Source organism: Neovison vison, chromosome 2, assembly GCF_020171115.1.
Source record: "Neovison vison isolate M4711 chromosome 2, ASM_NN_V1, whole genome shotgun sequence".
Classification (NCBI taxonomy): domain Eukaryota; kingdom Metazoa; phylum Chordata; class Mammalia; order Carnivora; family Mustelidae; genus Neogale; species Neogale vison.
Genome location: NC_058092.1, coordinates 33,330,267 through 33,353,709, shown reverse-complemented (window position 1 = coordinate 33,353,709; position 23,443 = coordinate 33,330,267). Strand labels below are relative to the sequence as shown.

Here is a 23,443-nt window from a genome sequence, read left to right as displayed (position 1 = left end):
TTCCACGTTCACGCGTTAAAAGCCCAAAGTGTGAGGCCACGGGTCTGGCCAGTAGTAATGCGTAGAGCTAACCTGCATAACCACCAAGGGATCATGAACTCAGTTTCTTCTTTACTGTGAGTGGGTGGCACTTGACGGTACGGTAGACATCCCGGTAGGCATCCGCGCTTTTCGAGGTTTGTATTTTAAAGTCAAAGGATTGTAGAGCTAGAGGGGGGAGTAAAGATCAACTAACCCAAAACGTTTGTCAGAGAACTAAACGTTCCCTGTGTGAGGCGCTGTTTCTGGGTCCCCCAATGCTCCTGCACAGGGATTTTTCTGGGTCCTACCTCGGTAAACCTGACTACCATTCATAAAGCCGGCACAATAAGACTTCCAAGGTATTTCCAGGATGATCCCCCCGCCCCAGGTTTTAGTTTAAAAAGGAGAAGGGGAAGAGGAAGGAGAAGGAGAAAAGAAGTCTAATAGAATATTCTCATATCTACAACGGTATTTCAGTGCAAAGAGCAAAGAATGGTGTCTTCAGAACTAGATAAACTAGATTTATAATCTCAGTTCTACCGCCTAGTCATTTGGAGCACCATCCCCCGCCCCCATAAAATCCCGGGCAGAATTATTTTAAAGATTAAATGAGTTAAAGCTTCTGCTTCCACAAATATCAGTTCTCTTTCCCGCTGGTAAATTTCTCCTGGGTGCAGCCAGTGTGAACAATGGGAATTAGTTTTAGGATTAAGATATTCAGGAAAGTATATTTGAAACTGAGTATGAATGAGTGAAACATAAATCCCCCACATATACTATTGCTTATAAATTGATTAAAATGCTGAGAAGGCAGATCAGAAATAAAACTGTAGCTTCGTTTCTAACTGTGGTTAAAGCGTGCTTGGGTGGATTCAAGGCTGTTCAAATACCAATTCCGTAAAATGTTTTCCTGTTACCAGTGCAAAGCCCTTCCCCACAACATCTCATTCGTGATGAAAATAACATCATGCCAAACAACAAATATCAAACTTTTATTTAAGAACTGTACAAAAGCAAATAAATTTCACCCATGCATTGTGATAATTAAATGTATATATCAACTTGACCAGGTTACAGGGTGCCCAGACATTTGGTCAAACATTATTCTGACTGTTTCTGTGAAGGGTGTTTTCCAATGAAATTAACATTTAAATTGGTAGAATGAATAAAGCAGATTTCTCTCCCGGATGTGGATGGGCCCCAGTCAATCAACTGAAGGCTTAAATAGAACCAGAAAGCAACCAACCCCTAGTATGAGAGAATTCTTCTTGCCTAAGGGTCTTTAGCCTGGGACATTGACTTTCCCCACCCCCCTTCCTTCAGATTCAAATGGAAATACTGATTCTTCCTGGGTCTTAAGCCTGTCAGCCATCAAAGGAACTATGCCATTAGCTCCCCTATGTCTCCAGCTTGCTGACTAACCCTGCAGACCTTGGGACATGCCAGCCTCCATAATGATGTGAGCCAATTCCTTACAGCAAATCTCTATACATATAAATATAACAAATATATATTGCCCTGGAGGACCCTGACTATGACAAGCGCTAACAGAGAGAACTTCCGACAGAAAGATCCAGTTTCCATTGGGTAGAACTGTGCACTCATCTGCGAACTGGTATCAGCCAGTATCTCTACAAAGAGGCCAGATCACGTACGTGGAATGACTTGAAAGTGAGGAGGGTTCGTTCTGCAAGCCACACTAAAAAAGGAGGTTCAATGTTTTAACCTCACGCATGAGCTACCAACTTCCTACTTGAAATCAGTACTCTCACCTAAGAGGCTGTTTGCTACACAAGTAGTCAAGTCTTATAAGATAATGGGCTTACGGGGAAAAGTAGCCTCTACACTGGTGGTCAGAACTGCCACTTTTCTAGCTGGACCTCTCTAAATCCCGGGAGGAGATTCGAAAGGACCAGGGTAACTGACAGACTCATCCATGCCTGTCTTTCCAAGCCCAGCACAGCTGGGCTGCTGTGTTTGAAGCTCTGCATCCCAGCTCCCTGTCCGTACTCTTGAGGCTTTTCGGGATTATGGCTGCCACACTTAAAATCCCTGTACCTGGTTAGCTTCAATAGGTAAGTTAGCTTTGAAAACGTGTACATTGGCTCTGGATGGCAGGAAACTATACTGTAAACAAGCATCAAGGAAACAGAAAGGGAGGGCATGTTTTACTCTTCCAACTTCCCCATCCCATATTCCAGAAGAAGAAGGAAGAGCATGTGACCCAAAGGAGCTAGAGGCCTGCACTGAGAGAAGGAAAAAAGCCATTCTGGAGGGAATAAGAGAGAAGTCAGGGACCGGGCACCATAACCTCATGACTAAAAGGTCAAGTGCAGGATGAGGCAGGGTGAAGTTCCTTTAACTAGCTCCTCGAGTAGAGAACCTCTGTATCTTGGGGACACGGTCACCATCCCATCATCCACTAAACCTAATCGGATGGTTGGTTTTCAAGAATTCTTCCAGAGCAATGGGAGCTTTAAGTCCCGGAAGGATGACAGAGTTTAGAACTGAGCGCTGGGTGGAAGGTGATGTGATTCGAAATCACAAGATCTAGATCTGGGGAAAGGAGATGGGATGTTTCAGAATCAGGTGTTGGGCCAGCAGATGGAAATCCAGGGCAGGACGCTGGACCATCAGGGGAGCAGGTAATGAGGTACAGCCCTAAAAAGAAGGAACCTTGAGACCTTGAAGGGCTGGGGCAAGGTCAGAGGGCCAGGGCAGGATCATATCCCTGGGTGGGAAAATCTCCAGTGCCTGAGGGGGGAATAAGGAAGGGTTCACGTTCATGGTCACATCTCCATTCGCATGACCTTTTTCTTCTGGCTTGCGGACGGTTGGTGGTTCTGATTTCTGGAGTTCTGAGCAGATGATTAGAGGTGCTGTGTTTTTCCCACCGTCATGAAGGCAGGGCTCAAAGAAAGGGCGAAGGGGGCCAGAGAAGGTGTGGGTGAAAGTAAAGATGTGGGATCTGCTGGTCACATTGTAGAAGGAAATGATGCCTGCCTCATAGTCCAGGAAAATTCCCACACACTTCGGGGGCTCCTTGAGGCGGAGCATGGTCTGCGGGGATGTGAGAGCTTCGTACTCCTTCTCACTACTCTGGCGGACAAGCCAGTGTCCGTTGGCAGGCGTGGCAGTGATCTTCCCCTTCCTGCTCACAGACTCACTACACACCCCCAAGGCCCATTTAGTCTTGTCTCCCACGTCCACCTCCCAGTAGTGACAGCCTGCCGTGAAGTACTCAGCGCCCAGGACACTGACGACGAAGTCAAATCGCTGGGGGCCATCGGGCACAGGCTGCCTTCTCTCTCCAAGCTTCACACGTCGCCGGTCCTCAGACAGGATGAGTTTGGGATGTGCTGTGTCTGGGTCCAGGGTTACTGCCACTGCAGAGAGTCAGTGACAGGTGAGACTGGGGAAGGCAAGGGATCTTTGGGTAGCTTTGGAGGGTAGCTTTTAAGGGATCTTTGGGTAGCTTTGGAGGGAAAGATAATCTCTAGGTCTGTGATCACTGTCATTGGTCTATTTGAGTTCATGTTTCCCCTTCCCCTATATGTATGGGAGCCAAAGAAAACTGTCTTCCAGTCTCCTAGATCTGCTGGGAGTGTATTAAGTTGAAAGAAGAAAAAGTATTTCATCTGTCTGTGAAGCTGCCTTAATCCCTAGGAAACACTGCCTTCGTCTTCGATGCTCCCAAGGAATGTAATGTATGATAATAAACATAGGCTTTGATGTTAGACCCCGTAGCCAGCTAGGATGTGTGAGTCCCAGCTCTGCCACTTGCTGGTTCTGTGACCTTGGGCTTGTTACTTATCTCCCAACTTCAGTTCCTTCTTCTATAAAATGGAAGTAGGGGCTCCCATTTGTACAAATTTTGCTAATACATGAGATGGTGCCTAGTTCACACAGTGAGTGTGTGATTTTCATTTGTAGTTAAAATCACTGCTTATAATTATCATTTTTAAGGGGTAATATAGATAGAAGAATTCTTCTTTAAAATTGTGGATCATGAGGGTCACAGTGAGTCTCCCCCTTTTGCCAAGCATAGAAAACAGGCTCTTCTTGAAGAGAGAACCCATGAAGTCTGTACTCAGTCAAGGTGGTGGGAGTGAGCCAGACCATGAGTGTCAGAAGGGTTTATGAGCTCCTTGAATGCCAACCAAGGTGATCTGGTGTTTTCTCAAGTGCCAACTCCTCAATTCTATTGTACCTGCCTGAAGGAAGCCATGTGAACAGAAGGGGGATGAGTAGCTGGATGATAAGGACTGCCAGTAGGTGAAAATAACAGAGCTCATTAAATAGCAGCAAAAAAGGGGCACCTGGTGGCTCAGTCGTTAGGCATCTGCTTTTGGCTCAGGTCATGATCCCAGGGTCCTGGGATTGGGACCCTGCATTGGGCTCCCTGCTTGGCAGGGAGCCTGCTTCTCCCTCTCCCTGCTCCCCCTACTTGTGTTCCCTCTCTCACTGTCTCTCTCTGTCAGATAAATAAATAAAATATTTTAAAAAAATAGCCAAAAAATTGCCAACTATTTAGGAATAAAATGAAAAGAGATGTACAAATCTTCTAAAATAAAACTATGAAACCTTTTCATAGTGTGTGCTGTGGGAGCGTGAGCCTCACCCACTGTCTTCTCAGAGAATTTCAGTCACCACCCCCCAAGAAAACTGGTCTTGGAAGAAGGACATGGCAGGTGTGTAGACAGAAATAGGAGCACTGGCTGTTGGTCCAAATGTGGGATAGGAAGGACTTCCCAAATTTGAAAGCATGGAAGAGAAATAAATTTGACTACATAAAAACAAAACAATCATACAACAACAACAAAAAAAACCACAAGGAAAGTAAAATGAAAATGAAAAACTTGGAAAAATAAGTTGTGAAAAATATGACAAAGAACTAGTATACTTTATATAGAAAGAACCCTTACAAATCAAAAAGTAGTCTGGACAGGACAGGAACAGACCAGTCACAAAGATGACATCCAAATAACCAACACACTTATGATAAACCTCAAAAATCATAGAGAACCCATAGAAGATCATGAGATATATAGATATAGATAGATATAGATATAGATATATCAGTGTTTTAAATGAGGGAAGACTTTCCAAATCTAAACGTGACCCCCCAAATCACAAAGTTTTTTTTAATTTGATAAGCAGATAAACATTTGATTTTAAAAAGCTTTAAATGACAGTCTGCATTCCACAGGACCAGAGCTATAGGCTCTGACACGTGGATGCCCTGACTGGTTTAACTTACCAAAGTGCAGCCTCGCCCGCCTCCAGCCTGAAAGACAGAAAGGGGATGCTTGAATTAAAAGTTAGGAAAACGGAGAACTCTTTGGGCATGGGGGCCAAGTGCAGGGGAAGGTGTACCTCACCTGAGTTCGCCGCAGCTCTTTTCAACTCTATAAGACAAGAAAGGAGATGAGCTATTGCTGGAAATACAGACTCAACAGGTGGTATGAGAGTTAGAAAAACATGGGACACTTACTCAGTTCACTCCGGAGTTTCTCTGAAGAATAAAAACAGTTGGACCAATCAGAACAAGGACTTCCAGAGTGCTGCAGTCCCATCCCAACCACATTCCCACATCAGACCTCAGTAGCAATATGCTGAGCTTTCCCATAGTGGGGCTTGCCACAGCCGTGGCTCCCAGCCCTGGGCCAGGGCTCCCCGGGGACAAGGCAGAGGAGAGTCAGCCAGTTTCTGTGACCACCAGAACTTTCTGGCAGACCAAGTCAACAACACATCTTCTGCATCTAGGTCACCACAACATAAACATTTGTAGGATGTTGTGGGAGAAGAATAAAGTCCAAGTTCATTTAAAACCATCACCCAATGTCCATTTGATTTCCTTAGGTATATTTTCTCAATGTAAAATAAAAGAGACATGTCATCACATGTCTGAAGGTTTTTGTGGTTATAAAGAGGTTCTCATGCGTGAAGTGGTGGAGAAACGCTGCTCCACACACTCACTGTAATGAGGATCCTGAAGGGAATGTCACACCTAGGGAATAAAAAGGGTCTCCCAGGAAGCTTCACCCATGGGAGGTAAGCACTTCCCAGTAAAATCTTCCCCACGTAGAGACCAGATAACAGTTCTGTGGGAAAGAGGAACAGGAAATATTTGAGAAGAGAGGACTTTGAGAGCCAATACATCTCCAAGCCCCATGACCTCAAGTACCCTTGCCCCCATCTTCTGCCCCAAGAAGTGAAACCGAGACACTCATCCTAAAGCAAAGACGTCAGCAGAAGGAGGTTTGTGCCATGGATGAGTGGTGGAACTTACTGAGGGCTTTATGGAGCCTTCCTAAAAAACAGAAAAAGGCATGCGTGAGTAGATGGGACGCAGGAAGGCTCATCACTCCATTCCCCGCCCCCCACCTGACCCGTGGAAGGGGTGATGAACCAGCCTGTGGGCCCTGAAACTTCCTGAGGATCTGGACTGCCCAGAACTTTGGGTTTGCCTTTCTTGGCCCTCCCTTTTTGTCCAGCTCTTTTTCTGTGGTCCCCGTTGAGTGTTTCTGTGTGTTTGTAACTGTGTGCTCACGTACGTGTGTCTTGTTCTTTAATAGCCTACTGTTGCTAATAGCGATACTGTGAGACTCCCAGTCGGAGACAGCCCCACTCTACCACACCGTGCCTTCCGCCCCTGGACAGAATGGCCATAGCATCCCTGAGGTGGGTGCGCCCACACTTTCACCGCCTTGAAGGAGATGGGATGCAGAAATCAGGGCAGACAGAGCCATTTTGAGCCAGGGACTTGTCTTCCCAGCAAGACCTTCCAAGGGCAGAGCCCCCTGTTTTTTTTGTACCCTGGATGTGTCTGACTTCTACTCTCGGTGGTCCAGGGCAAACACTCAATTAAAGAAAATGACCGGTTGGAAGGGAAAGGGGTACCAGGCTTTGTAATAAGAACTTTTAAAGTTGTTTATTTTAATCCTGAAAACAATCAGGTGAGGAGACTCACTGTCCCCATTTTACAGATGGGGAAACCAAAGCTCAGAGCAGTGAAGTACCTTGTCCAAGGCCAGTAAGGGGCACACGGGTGATCTGAGCCGAGAGTCACTGAACCAGCCCTTTTCTGTAGAGCCTGGGATCCTCCCCTCATATCCCACTGCCTCTCTCAATGCAAAAGCTGTATGGAGTTCTGAGATGCTCATGCACCCCATATGACCATCATAATACCTTTTCAAATAATAAGTAGACCTTCGTTTTAAGTGATTGGTGGAAAGCCTGATGAAGGGAGCTCAGGACAGTTCAGACCTATGAATGTTGATCAAGGGCATCCCCTCACCATGGTTGCTCTATAGCCCCTTGATATGGGAAAGTAAATTCCAATAATATTAATGGAAGAGGTGTGTGTGTGTGTGTGTGTGTGTGTGTAATGTGTGTAATGTGTGTATGACAGACTGTCAACATTCATGTAGAAGTGGAAAGAATATGTTCTTTGTTATTTGTCCCCTACTCTTTATTCTGTATATATAATTACCTTTTTCTTTTGCGTGGTCTGAGAGAAGATTTTCTAGAGGAAGAAAAGTAAATGAGATTCTGTGCCATTACTTTGACGGTCCCCAACTCCTATTGAGTTCACCTGCGTTTGAGGCTCCCTATCTCTACCTCCTTGACCCAGGCCCTCACCATCTCTCATCTGGATGACAGAAATGGTGCCCCCCACCAGCCCCCCTCATACTGTCTAGCTTCCTCTGGTCCCTTCTTAACACTGCAGCCAGAGAGCTTCTCGAAGCACAATTCTGGTCAGGACTGCCCTGTTCACTGCTTCACCACTGCTCTGAAAAGAAAAACGAAAGCCCTTCACATGATCTACAAAGCCTCCCCTGGCCTGACCCCTGCTAAGTCCACAGCCTCATCCCCTGTCACCTTTCCCCTCACTTCTGCACTGTGTGTCTTTTGCATGTTGTTCTTTCTGTTGCGGAAAGTTTTCCGTTCCCTCTTCCTCCAAGCCTGCCTGTCTTCCAAATCAAACATCCTCTGGGGACTCCACTCCTGTCCCTCAAGTTTGGTTGGTTGGTTCCTCCTGGATCTAGTCTTTACGGCCCTTAGAACTTCCTCTCATGGCATGTGTGCACATTTATCTATGTAATTTCTTCACTCATGTCTGCTTCTCTGACTGGACTGAAAGCTCCAAGAAGGCACAGACTGTATCTGCTTTTACTTGCCATTGTGACCCCAGCGTCTAGTCTAGTCCAGGGCACTTAGTAGACAATCACTAATTGTTTGTTGAATGAATAAAAGCTCCCCCCGTGTTAGACCTACATGACCCCCACAGATCAAGCAGTGAGTTCACATACAAAAATCACCAAACATACTAGAAGGCAAGCTCTGACAAGTTAAGTGTCTGTGAAAACTGGAAAGGAAGGTAAAGATGTCCCACCACCCCTGCCTGTAAGGACAGCAGATACTGGGATTTTCAGCTAATCTAAAACTAACAAAATGATTAAAACACAGTAACATCTCCACCCAACTCAGGACACTTACCTACCTCCATCACCTGTTCATAGAGAAGCTTCTCTAGAAGACAGAAAGAGAGAGGTATCAGCTCAGTTTAAGGAAGGGCTTTTTCTAATAGGCAGGGTTGTCCAAAGATGGCCCAAGCTCCCCAGGAGGACTTTGCTCCTTGTCACTCTGGGCATGTGACTATTTGAAAGGATTAGCGGGTCATCAAACCATCAGATAGGGGAAGGAATATTGGATTCCCTGAATTGTCAGGGTCTGTGCAACCCTGTGATCCTGTGAAATTCAACCATATTCATGGGGTTTTATCTCATGGCTAGAATTGTGTTTCTTAATTAACTAGCAGGCTGGCAAGATCAGTTCTTAAAAGATAATGATTCACAGCTGTGTCCAGGATTTTTCTGCAGTTTCTCTGACCTTCTCTGCTTTGGGAGTCCCCAGGCAAGGCTCTACCAGTTCTCTCTCTGCCATTTTGCAGGGTCTCCAACCTACAGGTAATTCACGTCCACGTCTACTTCTTCCTGGACATTTCCTAGAGAAGCCCATTCCACTTCTTGCCAGCCGGGGCTCCTTTACCACTTAGTTACCTTTTGATCTTCTTTGCTTCCAGATGAGGTAAATGCCCACAATGATGAGAATCCCCAGGACAGGCAGGATGACAGCAAGAGCCACTGTAGAGGAGGAGATCCTCCCTGGAGAAGGGGCTAAAACAGAAACCACCAATGGCCACCCAAAAGAGACATCCAACAGCTTCTCCCATGCCACAGACCTTGCTTCAGATGGCAGATGGCTCAAGCACATCCCAACTTCTTGGCTAGAGATAGACTTCTAGCCAAGACTGTTGGGGGAATGACCCAGGGATGATTTCAAAGTGAGATGTTCATTTCTTAGGGGTAGTTCTGATGGTCCTGCCTGAAGACAACAGGTTAAACTCCACTTTTCAACCACAACCTTGTCCTATCCTGGATGGAGCCATTATCCGGTGACTTTGAAGGATAGGAGGGGCTTCCTCAGGGATCATCTTTCTCATGAGCACCCACCTGTCTCCCCATCAAGTCCTCACTTTGCTGTGAAACAACAGTCAGTGAGTGACATCTTGGCCCTGAGCCCTACCAGCAGGGGCAGAACCATTTCTGTGGTGCTACAGCAGGAGACCTAAAGCCTGGACAAGAAGAAAGGAGAAAGAAAAGAAGAGAAAAAGAGCAGAAGAAGCTCTGTGACCCATGGGAAGAATCTCAGCTGGATGCGAGACCTCACTCAGCAGTGTGTGACCCTGGGCAAGAGACTGAGCCTCCCCAAGCCCAGCTGACCATCTAGGAGATAGCGATGATGTAATTCCTATCCCGTTGGGTTGTAGGGAGACTTAAAGAGGTCAGGAGAGTAGAGCACTTAGCACTTCATGAGAGGCAGTGGCAGTAGTAAGGGAAGGGAGGGGGACAGAGAGAGGAAAAAAGAAGTCCCGACCCCTTCTGATCTGGGACCCCAGGACACAGTCTGTCTTTCCTGGCTCCAAAACCACTCTGCTTTACCACATGGCTCCATGTTTAAAGGGTCTTTAAAAGACTCACATCCTTTGGATCCCTTAATTTTACTTCCAGAAATGCATTCTAAGAAAATAATCAGAATCATATTGCAAAATATGTGCAAAGATGTTCACTGAATCATTCGTTATAATAGGAGGAAATATTGGAGACCACCCAGATGTCCAGAAGTAGGGCTCTGATTAATTTTATTATGCTATAACCACACAACGTAGCTCTTAAAAATCATGCTGCAGAGAACTACTTAAGGACATGGGCGGAAAATGCTCAGGACGTTGTAACTAAAGGAAAAAAGACCCAGCGGAATACATATATGAAAACACACACACTCAAGAGTTGGAGACATACAAGAATGTCTTGAAAGAAATGCCCCCAGAGGTTAGCAGCAGTTCTAATTTATGACGTAACAGGCCATTTCCGGTTTCTTTATAATGTTCATCACTTTTTCAACTTTTCTACCACAAACATGTGTTCCTCATAGAATTTAAAAAATTTGAAAATTCTTTATGAAGTTTCCACTCAGGTAGGAGTTTTCCGCAAGGGCTTCGAGCCCGTTTCCTGTCCCGGCTTTTACCTGCTATGAGCATGGCTGTGGTCTTCTCTTGGCCGAGGGCCAAATTGTGGACGGTGCAGGACACGTTCCCCAGCGTGCTGTCCCTGACTCTGCTAGACACCGCGATCCGGAAGAGCCCAGCTTCCAGGACATGGACATCCGACAAGGGTTGAAGCACTCTGCCTTGAGGGTCTTTCCACTGGGCCAAGGGCTGTGGAAACCATCCCGCAGACCTGCACACCAGCTGGATCCATCCAGCGTTGTAGCCCTTCACGTGGATGTAAGGGTCGGAGCCTAGAACTGGAGGGAGACGGGGAACACAGATGCCTGATGGTGCGGGCGCGGTCCCCGCCGGAGCCCTGGCTCCCTTCCTGCAGCGTCCCCGGGGGAGGCGGGGCTGTCCTGGCCACTTGCGGGGGCCGCCCTCTCCGCAGCCCCATGCTCCTCCCAACCGGATGAGAGAGTCTCTGGCTTCATCCTCACATTTCGCAAATGCACCCCTGGGGTAACTGCATCCCACGATTCAGGTCTTGGGGGTACGTCTGTCCCCCCCCCCCTTTGAAAATGACTAACCTGCCACCTGCAGGGTCACGATGCCGTCCCGAGTCAGGTTTCCGATCTGGACCTCGCATTGGTACAGCCCTCGGTCCTCCAGCCGGACGTGGCGGATCTCCAGGGACACGCTCCCCTCTCTCGGGTCCCTCCGCAGCGCGGTCCGCCCCTTGTATTCTGGCATCACGCCTTCCTCCCGGTCTCTCCCGTCGCGGAACATGTGCACGACCTGGGAGCGGTCCGGGCTTGGGGACCGCAGCCACGTCACCGCGGTGGGCATGGTCACCGGCCACAGGGGGATGGGACAGGGCAGTTCGGCTGTGCCCCCTAGTGGGGCCAAGAGGTAGTCGTCGGCGTCCCCTGAGTAGTGCGGACAGAAAACAGATAAGGGCGTGTGGGCGGGACCAGAGAACAGCCGCGCGGAAGGATGTCTTGGCGAAGAGCAAGGCCAGGGAAGGGCACTGGAAAGGACTCGGCGGGGAGGGGTGGGTGGAATAGAACGCGGGAAGAAATAAGGCCCCTTGTTCTTGGGACTCGTTGGGCAGAGGTCCCAGGCAGGGAAAGAGGCTCATCAACTCCTACCTGACAACGGCAGGGGCAGCCGGAGGAACATAAGTGCCACGAGGCAGCTGGAGAGCCAGGAGCCAGAGGAACTTGCCATCTCCGTGGGAACTAGGAGGACAGACGCAGGGAGACACCAGAGAGGGCTGGTGAGCTAGATGTGGGTGCCGGTACAGTGTAAGGAGGTGGGGCGCCGGTGAGGGCTGCTCGGCCAACGCTCTGAATCACACAGCCCAGAGCTGGAATCCCAGCTCTGCTACTTACCTCCCTGTCGACTTGTAACTTAACTTCTCTGGGTAACCTTGTAACTGAGACTCTGTTTCTCTGTCTTTAAAATGGGTATAGTCACTGTGCCTTCTGGCAGGATTATTGTGAGGGTTGAAGGACGGAAGTTCTTAATGTGGAGGCTGAGGTCATGGGTGTCTATGAATGCCATGAGTGAGGACCATGGTGATACGGAGGGTGAGGCACTGAATGTGATTTGGAAGGCTGAGGGAGGAGTCTGGAAGAACAAGAACGTACACCGGGGACTAAACAGGTGCACATCAGGATACTGGCTTCTTCTAGCACTTAGTGTCCCAAGACAGACTTGGAATGGGCCTGTGGTTAGCCTGTGGTTACCCACAGTGGATTCAAGTCTTGGCTCCATTCATGTGCTAGCTCCATGGCCCAGGGAACATTCTTAATATCTGTGGGCCTCCAGTGCTTAATCTATAAAGGTGGAAACTTCTTCCCGGGTTCAAGGAGGCAATGCATGGAAAGATCTTGCCACAAAGGTCTCGCAGAACAAGTGCTCAGTAAATGTGTTGTACTCGTTATTACTGAAGCAATGAGTGCAAGCACACCCCAGAGGATTCCCTACTAGAAAACTCTCTTCCAAGTCAAACTCTCACTCTTTTCAGATGAAATGATACTTTATGTGGAAAACCCAAAAGACTCCACTACAAAACTGCTAGAACTCATACAGGTATTCAGTAAAGTATCAGGATATAAAATCAATGCACAGAAATCAGTTGCATGTCTATACGCCAACAACAAGACTGAAGAAAGAGAAATTAAGGAGTCTGTCCCATTTACAATTGCACCCAAAACCATGAGATACCTAGGAATAAACCTAATCAAAGGGGCAAAAAATCTGTACTCAGAAAACTATAAAGTGCTCATGAAAGAAATTGAGGAAGACACAAAGAAATGGAAAAATGTTCCATGCTCATGGATTGGAAGAACAAATATTGTGAAAATATCTATGCTACCTAAAGCAATTTACACAATTAATGCAATCCCTATGAAAATACCATCAATTTTTTTCAAAGAAATGGAACAAATAATCCTAAAATTTGTATGCAACCAGAAAAGACCTCAAATAGCCAGAGGAATGTTGAAAAAGAAAGCCAAAGTTGGTGGTATCACAATTCTAGACTTCAAGTTCTATTACAAAGCTGTAATCATCAAGACAGTATGGTACTGGTACAAAAACAGACACATAGATCAGTGGAACAGAATAGAGAGCCCAGAAATGGACCCTCAACTCTATGACCAACTAATCTTAGACAAAGCAGGAAAGAATGTCAAATGGAAAAAAGACAATCTCTTCAACAAATGGTGTTGGGAAAATTGGACAGCCACAGGCAGAAAAATGAAACTGGACCATTTCCTTACACCGCACACAAAAATGGACTCAAAATGGATGAAAGACCTCAATGTGAGAAAAGAATCCATCAAAATCCTTGAGGAAAACACAATCAGCAACCTCTCTGACCTCAGTGGCAGGAACTTCTTCCTGGAAACATCGCCAAAGGCAAGGGAAGCTAGTGCAAAAATGAACTATTGGGACTTCATCAAGATCAAAAACTTTTACATAGGGGTGCCCGGGTGGCTCAGTGGGTTGAGCCTCTGCCTTCGGCTCAGGTCATGATCCCAGGGTCCTGGAATCAAGCCCTGCATCGGGCTTCCTGCTCAGCGGGGAGCCTGCTTCCTCCTCTCTCTCTCTGCCACCTGCCTTCCTTGCCTACTTGTGATCTCTGTCTGTCAAATAAATAAATAAAATCTTTTAAAAAAAAAAAAAAACTTTTGCATAGCAAAGGAAACAGTCAACAAAACCAAGAGACAACTGACAGAATGGGAGAAGATATTTGCAAACGACATATCAGATAAAGGGCTAGTGTCCAAAATCTATAAAGAACTTACCAAACTCAGCACCCAAAGAACAAATAATTAAATCAAGAAATGGGCAGAATGAACTGACATTTCTGCAAAGAAGACATCCAGATGGTCAACAGACACATGAAAAAGTGCTCCACATCACTCAGCATCAGGGAAATACAAATCAAAACCATAATGAGATATCACCTCACCCAGTCAGAATGGCTAAATTAATAAGTCAGGAAATGACAGATGCTGGCAAGAATGCGGAGAAAGGGGAACCCTCCTACCCTGTTGGCGCGAATGCGAGCTGGTGCAGCCACTCTGGAAAACAGCATGGAGGTTCCTCAAAAAGTTGAAAATAGAGCTACCCTATGACCCAGCAATCACACTACTGGATATTTACCCTAAAGATACAAACGTAGTCCCCCTCTCCCACCCTCTGCCTGCCTCTCTGCCTAATTGTGATCTCTGTCTGTCAAATAAATAAATAAATCTTTTTGTTTATTTATTTATTTGACAGACAGAGATCACAATTATGATTCAAACATAGTGATCTGAAGGGGAATGTGTGCCCGAATGTTTATAGCAGCAATGTCCACAAAGCCAAACTATGGAAAGAACCTAGATGTCCATCAACAGATAATGGATAAAGATGTGGTGTATATATACAATGGAATACTATGCAGCCATCAAAAGAAATGAAATCTTGCCATTTGCGACAATGTGGATGGAACTAGAGGGTATTATGCTGAGCAAAATAAGTCAATTAGAGAAAGATGATTATCATATGATCTCTCTGATATGAGGAACTTGAGAGTCAGGGCAGGGAAGTGTGAGGCATAGGGAAGGAAAAAAATGAAACAAGATGGAATTGGGAGGGAGACAAACCATAAGAGACTCTTAATCTCAGGAAATAAACTGAGGGTTGCTGGGGGGTGAGGGGGTAGGGAGAGGGTGGTTGGATTATGGACATTGGGGAAGGTATGTGCTATGGGAAGTGCTGTGAAATGTGTAAGCCTGATGGTTCATAGACCTTTACCCCTGGGGCAAATAATACATTATATGTTGATTTTTTAAAAAGAAATTTTAAAAAAAGTACTTGCTACTGCCAGAAATTCCTCTAGTAGGAAACAAATCTTTCATGCCACAACTGGGGATGAAGTTTAATTCTAAAAACTCTGGAGAAGTGGGGCAACTGGGTGGCTCAATCAGTTAAGCACCAACCAGACTCTTGGTTTCAGCTCAGGTCATGATCTCACTGAGCCCCACTTGGGCATGGAGCCTGCTTGGGAGATTCTCCCTCTCCCTCTGTCTGTCTCCCCAACCCCAGTCAAGCTCTCTCTCTCTGTCTAAAAAACAAATAAACAAAAAACCCCAGCAGAGATATTGTCTCTTGAATTCTCCCCAATATTTCAAATCCTCTTCAAAGAGGAGGGTTTTTGTAGAAGTTATCAGGCCAGGCCCCTGAAGGTTTTGGAATTGGGCAAACCAGGACTTGGAGGAGGTGGAACTGTCAAAGGGAGTTTTTGGGAAACTGAAGATGGACTTAAGCTTTGAACAAATTTCCAGTTGTTTCTCTTGTGGCAAACAGCACACTGCTTTAGAGTTGTTTTTGTTTTTGTTTAAATATTTTATTTATTTATTTGACAGAGAGAGATCACGAGTAGACAGAGGCAGGCAGAGAGAGAGAGAGAGAGGGAAGCATGCTCCCCGCTGAGCAGAGAGCCCGATGCGGGGCTCGATCCCAGGTCCCTGAGATCATGACCTGAGCTGAAGGCAGAGGCTTAAACCCCTGAGCCATCCAGGCGTCCCTGTTTTTGTTTTTCAATCATGATGCACGTAACATCTATCTCTAATTCCCGAGGGTTACAATTGGCAACACAGCAGCAGGACACATTGTGTGGTTAGGACTGTGTTACAGTCAAGACTCCCCCCCCCACCATCCCACCCATTTTTCCCACAGGTTACCAGCTACTCAGAAATTGAACACGAGAAGGTAGGTAAAGGAGAAAGGTTCTCTGCCTTATCAGTTATCATCCAAGGTGGAGCATCTGGGTGGCTCAGTTGGTTAAGCATCAGCCTTCGGCTCAGGTCATGATATCAGGGTCCTGGGATTGAGTCCCACATAAGGCTCTCTGCTCAGTGGGGAGCCTGCTTCTCTCTCTCCTCCCCTACTTGTGCTCTCTGCTGCTATCTCTGTCTCTCTCTCAAATAAATAAATGAAATCTTTAAAAAAAAATTATCGTCCCACGGAGAGCTTGCTTCCTCCTCTCTCTCTGCCTGCCTCTCTGCCTACTTGTGATCTCTGTCTGTCAAATAAATAAATAAAATCTTTAAAAAATTATAGTCCATGGTGGAAATAGGCAGGGCCTGAGATCCCCGGCAGTTACCCTAATCCCCAAAACCCTCAACTAGAAGGTGCTTTAGTAATATCCCTTGGGTAGACATGCCCAGAGTGACACAGAGCTCCATGCTGAATTGGGGCTGCTTGTAGTCAAGGAAGAGGAGAACCCCACAGTCCCATCTTCTGAAATTCAGATAGATTATTAAGTGATTAAGAGGGTGGGCTCTAGAGTTAGCTTGGGTTCCAGCTCTGGCTTGGCCATTACCTGGCTGTGTGACCTTAGACAGGTTAGTTAGTTAGTTAGTTAGTTAGATAGTTAGTTGGTTGGTTTCTCCAAGCCTCCTCTTAATTCACACATGAAATGAAGCTAATAATCATACCTATCTCATAGGTAGGGTTATAGTAAGGATTGCCAGAAAATACATGTGAAATCATTTGCACCAGATTCTAAAAATAAAAAAGCAAATGAAGTCCTTCCATCATGCTGTCACTCTGTAAGAGGGGAGGAGGGGAGTCTCCCTGAAGCACATTACCAAGTTACCGATGAACAGAACGTGGCTGTGGGAGCAGACTAACACCGGGGAGGATGACATCAGAAGTAGGACATTCACTCTCTAGTCAAAAAGATAAATGCAAATTAAGGCCATGGTTAGATATGTTTTGTCTTCCTTTCAAATCATCTAATATTAAAAAAAAAAACAGAATTATCACACATGTGGGCAAACCAACTCTCTTGTTCATCGCAGAACAACTGTCACAAGTATAAGTTAGTCATAAGTATCAAACAATTTGTAAACACGCAAAAGTTTTAACCCAGGAATTCCACTTCCAGAAAAGAATCTTATAGGAATCAGTAAGGATGTGTATAAGGATTTGCTGGCCAGGATGCTCATCACAAAGTAATTTTTTAAAAAAAGATTTTATTTATTTATTTGACAGACAGAGATCACAAGTAGGCAGAGAGGCAGGCAGAGAGAGAGGGAGGGAAGCAGGCTCCCCGCTGAGCAGAGAGCCTGATGTGGGACTTGATCCCAGGACCCTGGGATCATGACCCGAGCCGAAAGCAAAGGCTTTATTTATTTTTTTTTAAGATTATTTATTTATTTATTTGACAGAGAGAGATCACAAGTAGGCAGAGAGGCAGGCAGAGAGAGAGGAAGGGAAGCAGGTCCCTGCTGAGCAGAGAGCCCGATGTGGGACTCGATCCCAGGACCCTGAGATCATGACCTGAGCTGAAGGCAGACGCCTAATGACTGAGCGACCCACGCATCCCACAAAGTTATTTTTCAAAAGGAAAAACGGAGAGAAACCCAAAAGTCCATTAAAATGAAGATAGTGAACTATATATGATACACTCTTGGAATGAAATACTATGCAGCATTTCATAATCATGTCAAAGAACAATCTTTTTTTTTTTTTTTTAAAGATTTTATTTATTTATTTGAGAGAGAGAGACAGTGAGAGAGAGCATGAGCGAGGAGAAGGTCAGAGAGCGAAGCAGACTCCCCATGGAGCTGGGAGCTGGGAGCCTGATGTGGGACTCGATCCTGGGACTCCAGGATCACGCCCTGAGCCGAAGGCAGTCGTCCAACCAACTGAGCCACCCAGGCGTCCCTTTTTTTTTTTTTTTTTAAAGAACTTTCTTTTTTTTTTTTTAAAGATTTTATTTACTTATTTGTCAGTGAGAGAGGGAGAGAGAGCGAGCACAGGCAGAGAGGCAGGCAGAGGCAGAGGGAGAAGCAGGCTCCCCGCTGAGCAAGGAGCCCGATGTGGGACTCGATCCCAGGACGCTGGGATTATGACCTGAGCTGAAGGCAGCTGCCTAACCAATTGAGCCACCCAGGCGTCCCTCAAAGAACAATCTTTAATAGCACTGGGAAATTTTTACTATAATCCAAACCAATAACTTTAAGTACAATATGTATAGTATCATACCATTTGGGAGAAGGTGCTCAGGAAAAAAAGGCAAGAACAGAGATACTTAAAAAAAAAATGACTACTTCTGGGCGTAGCAGTGAGGATTAGGTGACCTTATATTCCTCTATATTTTCCCAGTTTTCTACCTTGAATACATATAAATTTGATGAAGAAAACAAATACAGTGAATATTAAAAGAAGGAGGAGGAAGATGATGAGGAAGGAAGGAGAAGGAGGAAAAACAGAGTAAATTTTGAGCAAAGGCACACACAGTGCAGGAGGCAAAGAAGCACAGCTGGAAGTGCCCCCCATCCCACCACTAACCCCCATCCCCCACTCCCACCCCCGCCCTGGTCAGGGTCCACAGCCAAAAGTTGCAGCCATAGCTGCTCAGCGGACCCTCTTCTCAGAGCTTGGAATGGAAAATTAACAAGGGCTGCTAGGTCTTTTATTTCACATATTCTTTTTTTTTTTAATATTTTATTTATTTATTTGACAGAGAGAGAGAGAGAGAGAGATCACAAGTAGGCAGAGAGGCAGGCAGAGAGAGAGGAGGAAGCAGGCTCCCTGCTGAGCAGAGAGCGCTGGATCGCAGGACCCTGAGATCATGACCTGAGATGAAGGCAGAGGCTTAACCCACTGAGCCACACAGGTGCCCCTATTTCATATATTCTTATGCCGATGTAATAACCATCGGGTCACCATACTGATCTCCAGGATCTATCCTTCTGATCTGGTTGGCCAGGATGGCCCCTCCTTCCATCATGTTCTCAGTTAACATATATCAATATTATAATAATCAACATTCTATTAATGTAGGATTGAATTAACCCCAAATCCTAAATATATTTTTGGATTGCTAATATTGTTCTCTATTAACAGTAGCTGCCATTTACTATACCTATAGGTATTCTGCATATGTTGTCTTTGGTATTGATAATAACCCTGAGAAGTGGGTATTATATTCCTCATTTTACACTTGGAATAGGAAAGGCAATCATGCAGCCACCAGGGTATTATGCAAGCAAACTATCAGTAGAATGTCGAACAGGGATAATAGATGAAAGAATCAATGAAGGCATACACCTGTAGCATGAGATACAAAATGGGCAAATGACTTCCTCACTTTTCTGAGTGATCATCATGGAAGTCCTTTATGAAGAAAGTCCCCCTAATAAATATAAAATATGATTTCACCTTCTAAAGTTCAATATCCATACACAATTCAAGGACCATTCACATCTTAATCACATCGAGTGTTTTGGCCAATGAATATGGTTTATCTCCCCCACTTATTCACGTCTTCTTTCATTTCTCTCACTGAAAGTTCTCACTGAGAATTTTAGGGTTCTCAGTGTATAAATCTTACATATGTTTTGTCAGCTTCATTCCCAAATATTTAATATTTGATGGTATTGTTATTAATTTTAATTTCTGATTTCTCATTACTAGCATATAAAAACACAGTTGATTTTTGTACATTAGTCTTATATCCATGATCTTGCTAGATTCACTTGTTAGTTCTAGTTTTTCTGTAGCTTCCGTAGGATTTTCTACATAGGTGGTCACATCACCTGTGAATAAAGAAAGTCTTACTTCTTCATCTGTAATCTGGAGGTCTTCTATTTCCTTATCTTGCCTTATTGCATTGGTTTCTTGCCTTGTTCCTGATCCTAGCAGAAAACATTCCTTCCTCACCATTGAATGTAATATAAGCTTTTCATGGATGTCATTTATCAAGTCAAGCATATTCCTTTCTATTCCTAGTTTACTGTGAATTTTTATCAGGAATGGATGTTAAGTTTTGTCAAATTATATTTTTGTATCTATTGAAATGATCAAATAATTTTTAATTTTTAGTTTGTTAATATAGTAAATTACATTGGTTGATTTTTAAAATATTAACCAACCCTGCCTTCTGGGGATAAACCCCAGTCAATCATGAAGTAGTAGCCTTTTTTCTATATCTTTGGATAAAAGTTTTTAAAATGCTAAGAATTTTTGCCTCTATGTCCATGAAAGATAGGGTCAGTATTTCTCTTGTACTATCTTTTTCTGATTTTGGTAATTAAGAGTAATGCTGTTAACATAGAATGAGATGAGAAGTATTCTCTCCTCTTCAATTTTCTAAAAGAGTTTATGCAGCACTGATAGTATATCTTCCTCAAATGTTTGATGGAAATCACCAGTGAAGCCATCTGGGCTTAGAGTTTTCTTTATGAGAAGGTTTGTAACTACACATTCAATTTCTTTAATAAACATAGGCTCATTCAGATTATCCACTTCTTCTTGAGTGAGTTTGGTAGTTCAGGTCTTTCAAGAATTTGCTTAATTAATTAATTAATGTAGTAATGTCACCACTCTCATTCCTGACATTGGTAATTTGTGTCTCTTTTTTTCTTGATCAGTCAGGCTAGAGCTTTATCATTTTTATTGATCTTCTCAAAGAACCACCAGCTCTTGGTTTCATTGCTTTTCTCTAATGTTTTCCTGGTTTCTACTGTATCAGTTTCTGCTTGGATTGTTATTACTTCCTTTCTTCTTCTTCCTTTGGGTTTGTCTTTTTCTTGTTGTTTAGGTCATTGATTTAAAATCTTTTCTAGGGTGCCTGGGTGGCTCAGTGGGTTAAGACACTGCCTTCGGCTCAGGTCATGATCTCAGGGTCCTGGGATCGAGTCCCACATCGGGCTCTCTGCTCAGTAGGGAGCCTGCTTCCCTCTCTCTGTCTCTGCCTGCCTCTCTGCCTACTTGTGATCTCTCTGTGTCAAATAAATAAATAAAATCTTAAAAAAAATCTTTTCTAATATATTCATGTAGTACTATAAATTTCTCCATAGCTATTGCTTTAGTGACATCCTACAAATTTTAATATGTGGTGGTTTTATTTTCATTATGTTCAAAATATTTTCTAATTTCCCTTTTGATTTCTTCTTTGACCTGTGGGTTATTCAGAAGTGTGTTATCTAGTTTCTAAATATTTGAGAACTTTCAAGATGCCTTTCTGTTATCAATTTCTTTTTTTTTTTTTTTTATTTGACAGAGAGAGATCACAAGTAGGCAACGAGGCAGGCAGAGAGAGAGGAGGAAGCAGCCTCCCTGCCGAGCAGAGATCCCGATGTTGGGCTCCATCCCAGGACGCCAGGATCATGACCTGAGCTGAAGGTAGAGGCTTTAACCCACTGAGCCACCCAGGCACCCCTTAATTTCTTTTTCTTAAGGATTATTTATTTTAGAGAGAGAGAGCATGTGCACAAGCATGGGGGTAGAGAGGGACAGAGAGAGAGAATCTTCAAGCAGACTCCCCACTTGCTCAAACCAGACCTGGGACTCGATCCCACAACCCATGAGATCATGACCTGAGTTGAAACCAAGAGTTGGGTGCTAAGCCAACTGAGCCACCCAGGTACCCCTCTGTTTATTAATTTCTAATTTAATCCCATTGTAGGCAAAAAAACATATACTGTATGATTTTAATCCTTTTAAACTTACTGACTTGTTTCATGTGCTAGCATATGGTCTATTTTGGCAAATGTTTCGTGTGTTTCTTTTTTTTTTTTTTAAGATTTTATTTATTTATTTGACAGAGAGAGATCACAAGCAGGCAGAGAGAGAGGAGGAAGCAGGCTCCCCGCTGAGCAGAGAGCCTGATGCGGGCCTCAATCCCAGGACCCTGAGATCATGACCTGAGCCGAAGGCAGCGGCTTAACCCACTGAGCCACCCAGGCGCCCCGTGTGTGTGTTTCTTAAGGTGTATTCTGTTGTTGGGTAGAGTGTGAGTAGTGTGATGTTAGATCTTAGCTTTTTTTTTTTTTTTAGATTTTATTTATTTGAGAGAGAGGGAGTGAGCATGAGAGCAGAGAAGGACAAAAGGTGAAGCAGACTCCCCATGGAGTTGGGAGCCCACTGCGGGACTTGATCCCAGGACTCTGGAACCATGACCTGAGCCAAAGGCAGTTGCTTAACCAACTGAGCCACCCAGGCACCCCAGATCTTAGCTTTTTAATTAAAGACATTAATTTCATGGGGCACCTGGGTGGCTCAGTGTGTTAAAGCCTCTGCCTTCAGCTCAGGTCATGATCTCAAGGTCTTGGGATCAAGCCCCGCATCCGGCTCTCTGCCCAGCGGGGAGCCTGCCTCACTCCCCCTGCCTCTCTACGTGCCTCTCTGCCTACTTGTGATCTGTCAAATAAATAAAATCTTTAAAAAAAATGTGAATTTCACTCATAATGTCATCTGAAAAAAGTCAGATGACATGTCATCTGAAAATACCGAAGAATCCAATGGTAAATAAAACCAAATAGTAAAAGAAAAGCTAGTATCCTTGGTGAATGGAAGGCTAGAGTTAGATGGCTTGGTTTTAGTCCTGCCTTAGTCCCTAACTTACTATGTGACTTTGTAACTTTGAGCAAATCACTGAGTCTTAGGCCTTGGGTTTCCCATCTTTAAATGCGAGATTCACTTATATTTGTTGAGTTCATTGTAAATTGGAAAGTACCAAGAGATAAACAAATGTATTTTTCTTTCAATCCAGTAGGAAATATTCTGGAACTCTACTCTAAGAAAAGAATCTGAAAGAAAAAATGTTACATGACCTCAGCAGTATTATTATAATAGTGAAAAACTGGACTATCTACAAACACATCAATAAGGAAGATGACTAAATAAATTATGGTTCATCAAGTCTATGTTTCAAGTGAAAACTAATAATAATGTATTAAAATCAAAATATGGGGGCACCTGGGTGGCTCAGTGGCTTAAAGCCTCTGCCTTCAGCTCGGGTCATGATCCCAGGGTCCTGGGATCGAGCCCCCGCATTGGGCTCTCTGCTCTGCAGGGGGCCTGCTTTCTCCTCTCTCTCTCTCTGCCTGCCTCTCTGCCTACTTGTGATCTCTGTCAAATAAATAAAATAAAAAATCTTTAAAAAATCAAAATATGAAATACCATATTTACAATGATTATAACTAGACTAAAGAGTGTTTAAGAAAGAAGTTGAGAGTAAGTCCCATAAAATAGGGATGGTTAATAATTAAGACGTTGGAAATACAATTTTTTCTCATCTCTATTTCCTGACTTATTAATAAAGCACAATATAACAATAAAAATATGTATCACAAAACTAAATTCAGCAAAAGGTAAATTAAGGTAATTAAAGAGTTTTGATTAGATGAAGCACTAAATTCCTTTCCAGTTCTAATATACTATAATTCTGCTTCATGAAAAGGAAAAATTTTCAGTTCTTTGCTAGAAATAACTTAATTAGGAAACATGATGCTCAAGTTTACAAAATTATTATTTTTTTAAAGATTTTATTTATTTATTTGACAGACAGAG

The 23,443-nt window shown here is 44.2% G+C and overlaps 1 protein-coding gene across 1 annotated transcript in view; it reads right to left on the bottom strand.

Moving 5' to 3' along the window:
* Nucleotides 1–2,025: 2,025 nt before the first annotated feature.
* LOC122898678 (erythroblast membrane associated protein (Scianna blood group)) overlaps nt 2,026–23,443 on the bottom strand; it is a 32,158-nt gene continuing 10,740 nt past the window's right edge. Inside the window, exons 3-13 of the mRNA XM_044236386.1 lie at nt 11,728–11,817; nt 11,167–11,505; nt 10,615–10,893; nt 9,087–9,203; nt 8,524–8,556; nt 7,517–7,549; nt 6,314–6,334; nt 5,516–5,536; nt 5,403–5,429; nt 5,282–5,308; nt 2,026–3,407 (exon numbers count right to left, since the gene is read on the bottom strand). Coding sequence (XP_044092321.1) covers nt 2,683–3,407; nt 5,282–5,308; nt 5,403–5,429; nt 5,516–5,536; nt 6,314–6,334; nt 7,517–7,549; nt 8,524–8,556; nt 9,087–9,203; nt 10,615–10,893; nt 11,167–11,505; nt 11,728–11,817 — 1,712 coding nt within the window. The 3' untranslated portion in view covers nt 2,026–2,682. The remainder of the gene's footprint in view (nt 3,408–5,281; nt 5,309–5,402; nt 5,430–5,515; nt 5,537–6,313; nt 6,335–7,516; nt 7,550–8,523; nt 8,557–9,086; nt 9,204–10,614; nt 10,894–11,166; nt 11,506–11,727; nt 11,818–23,443) is intronic.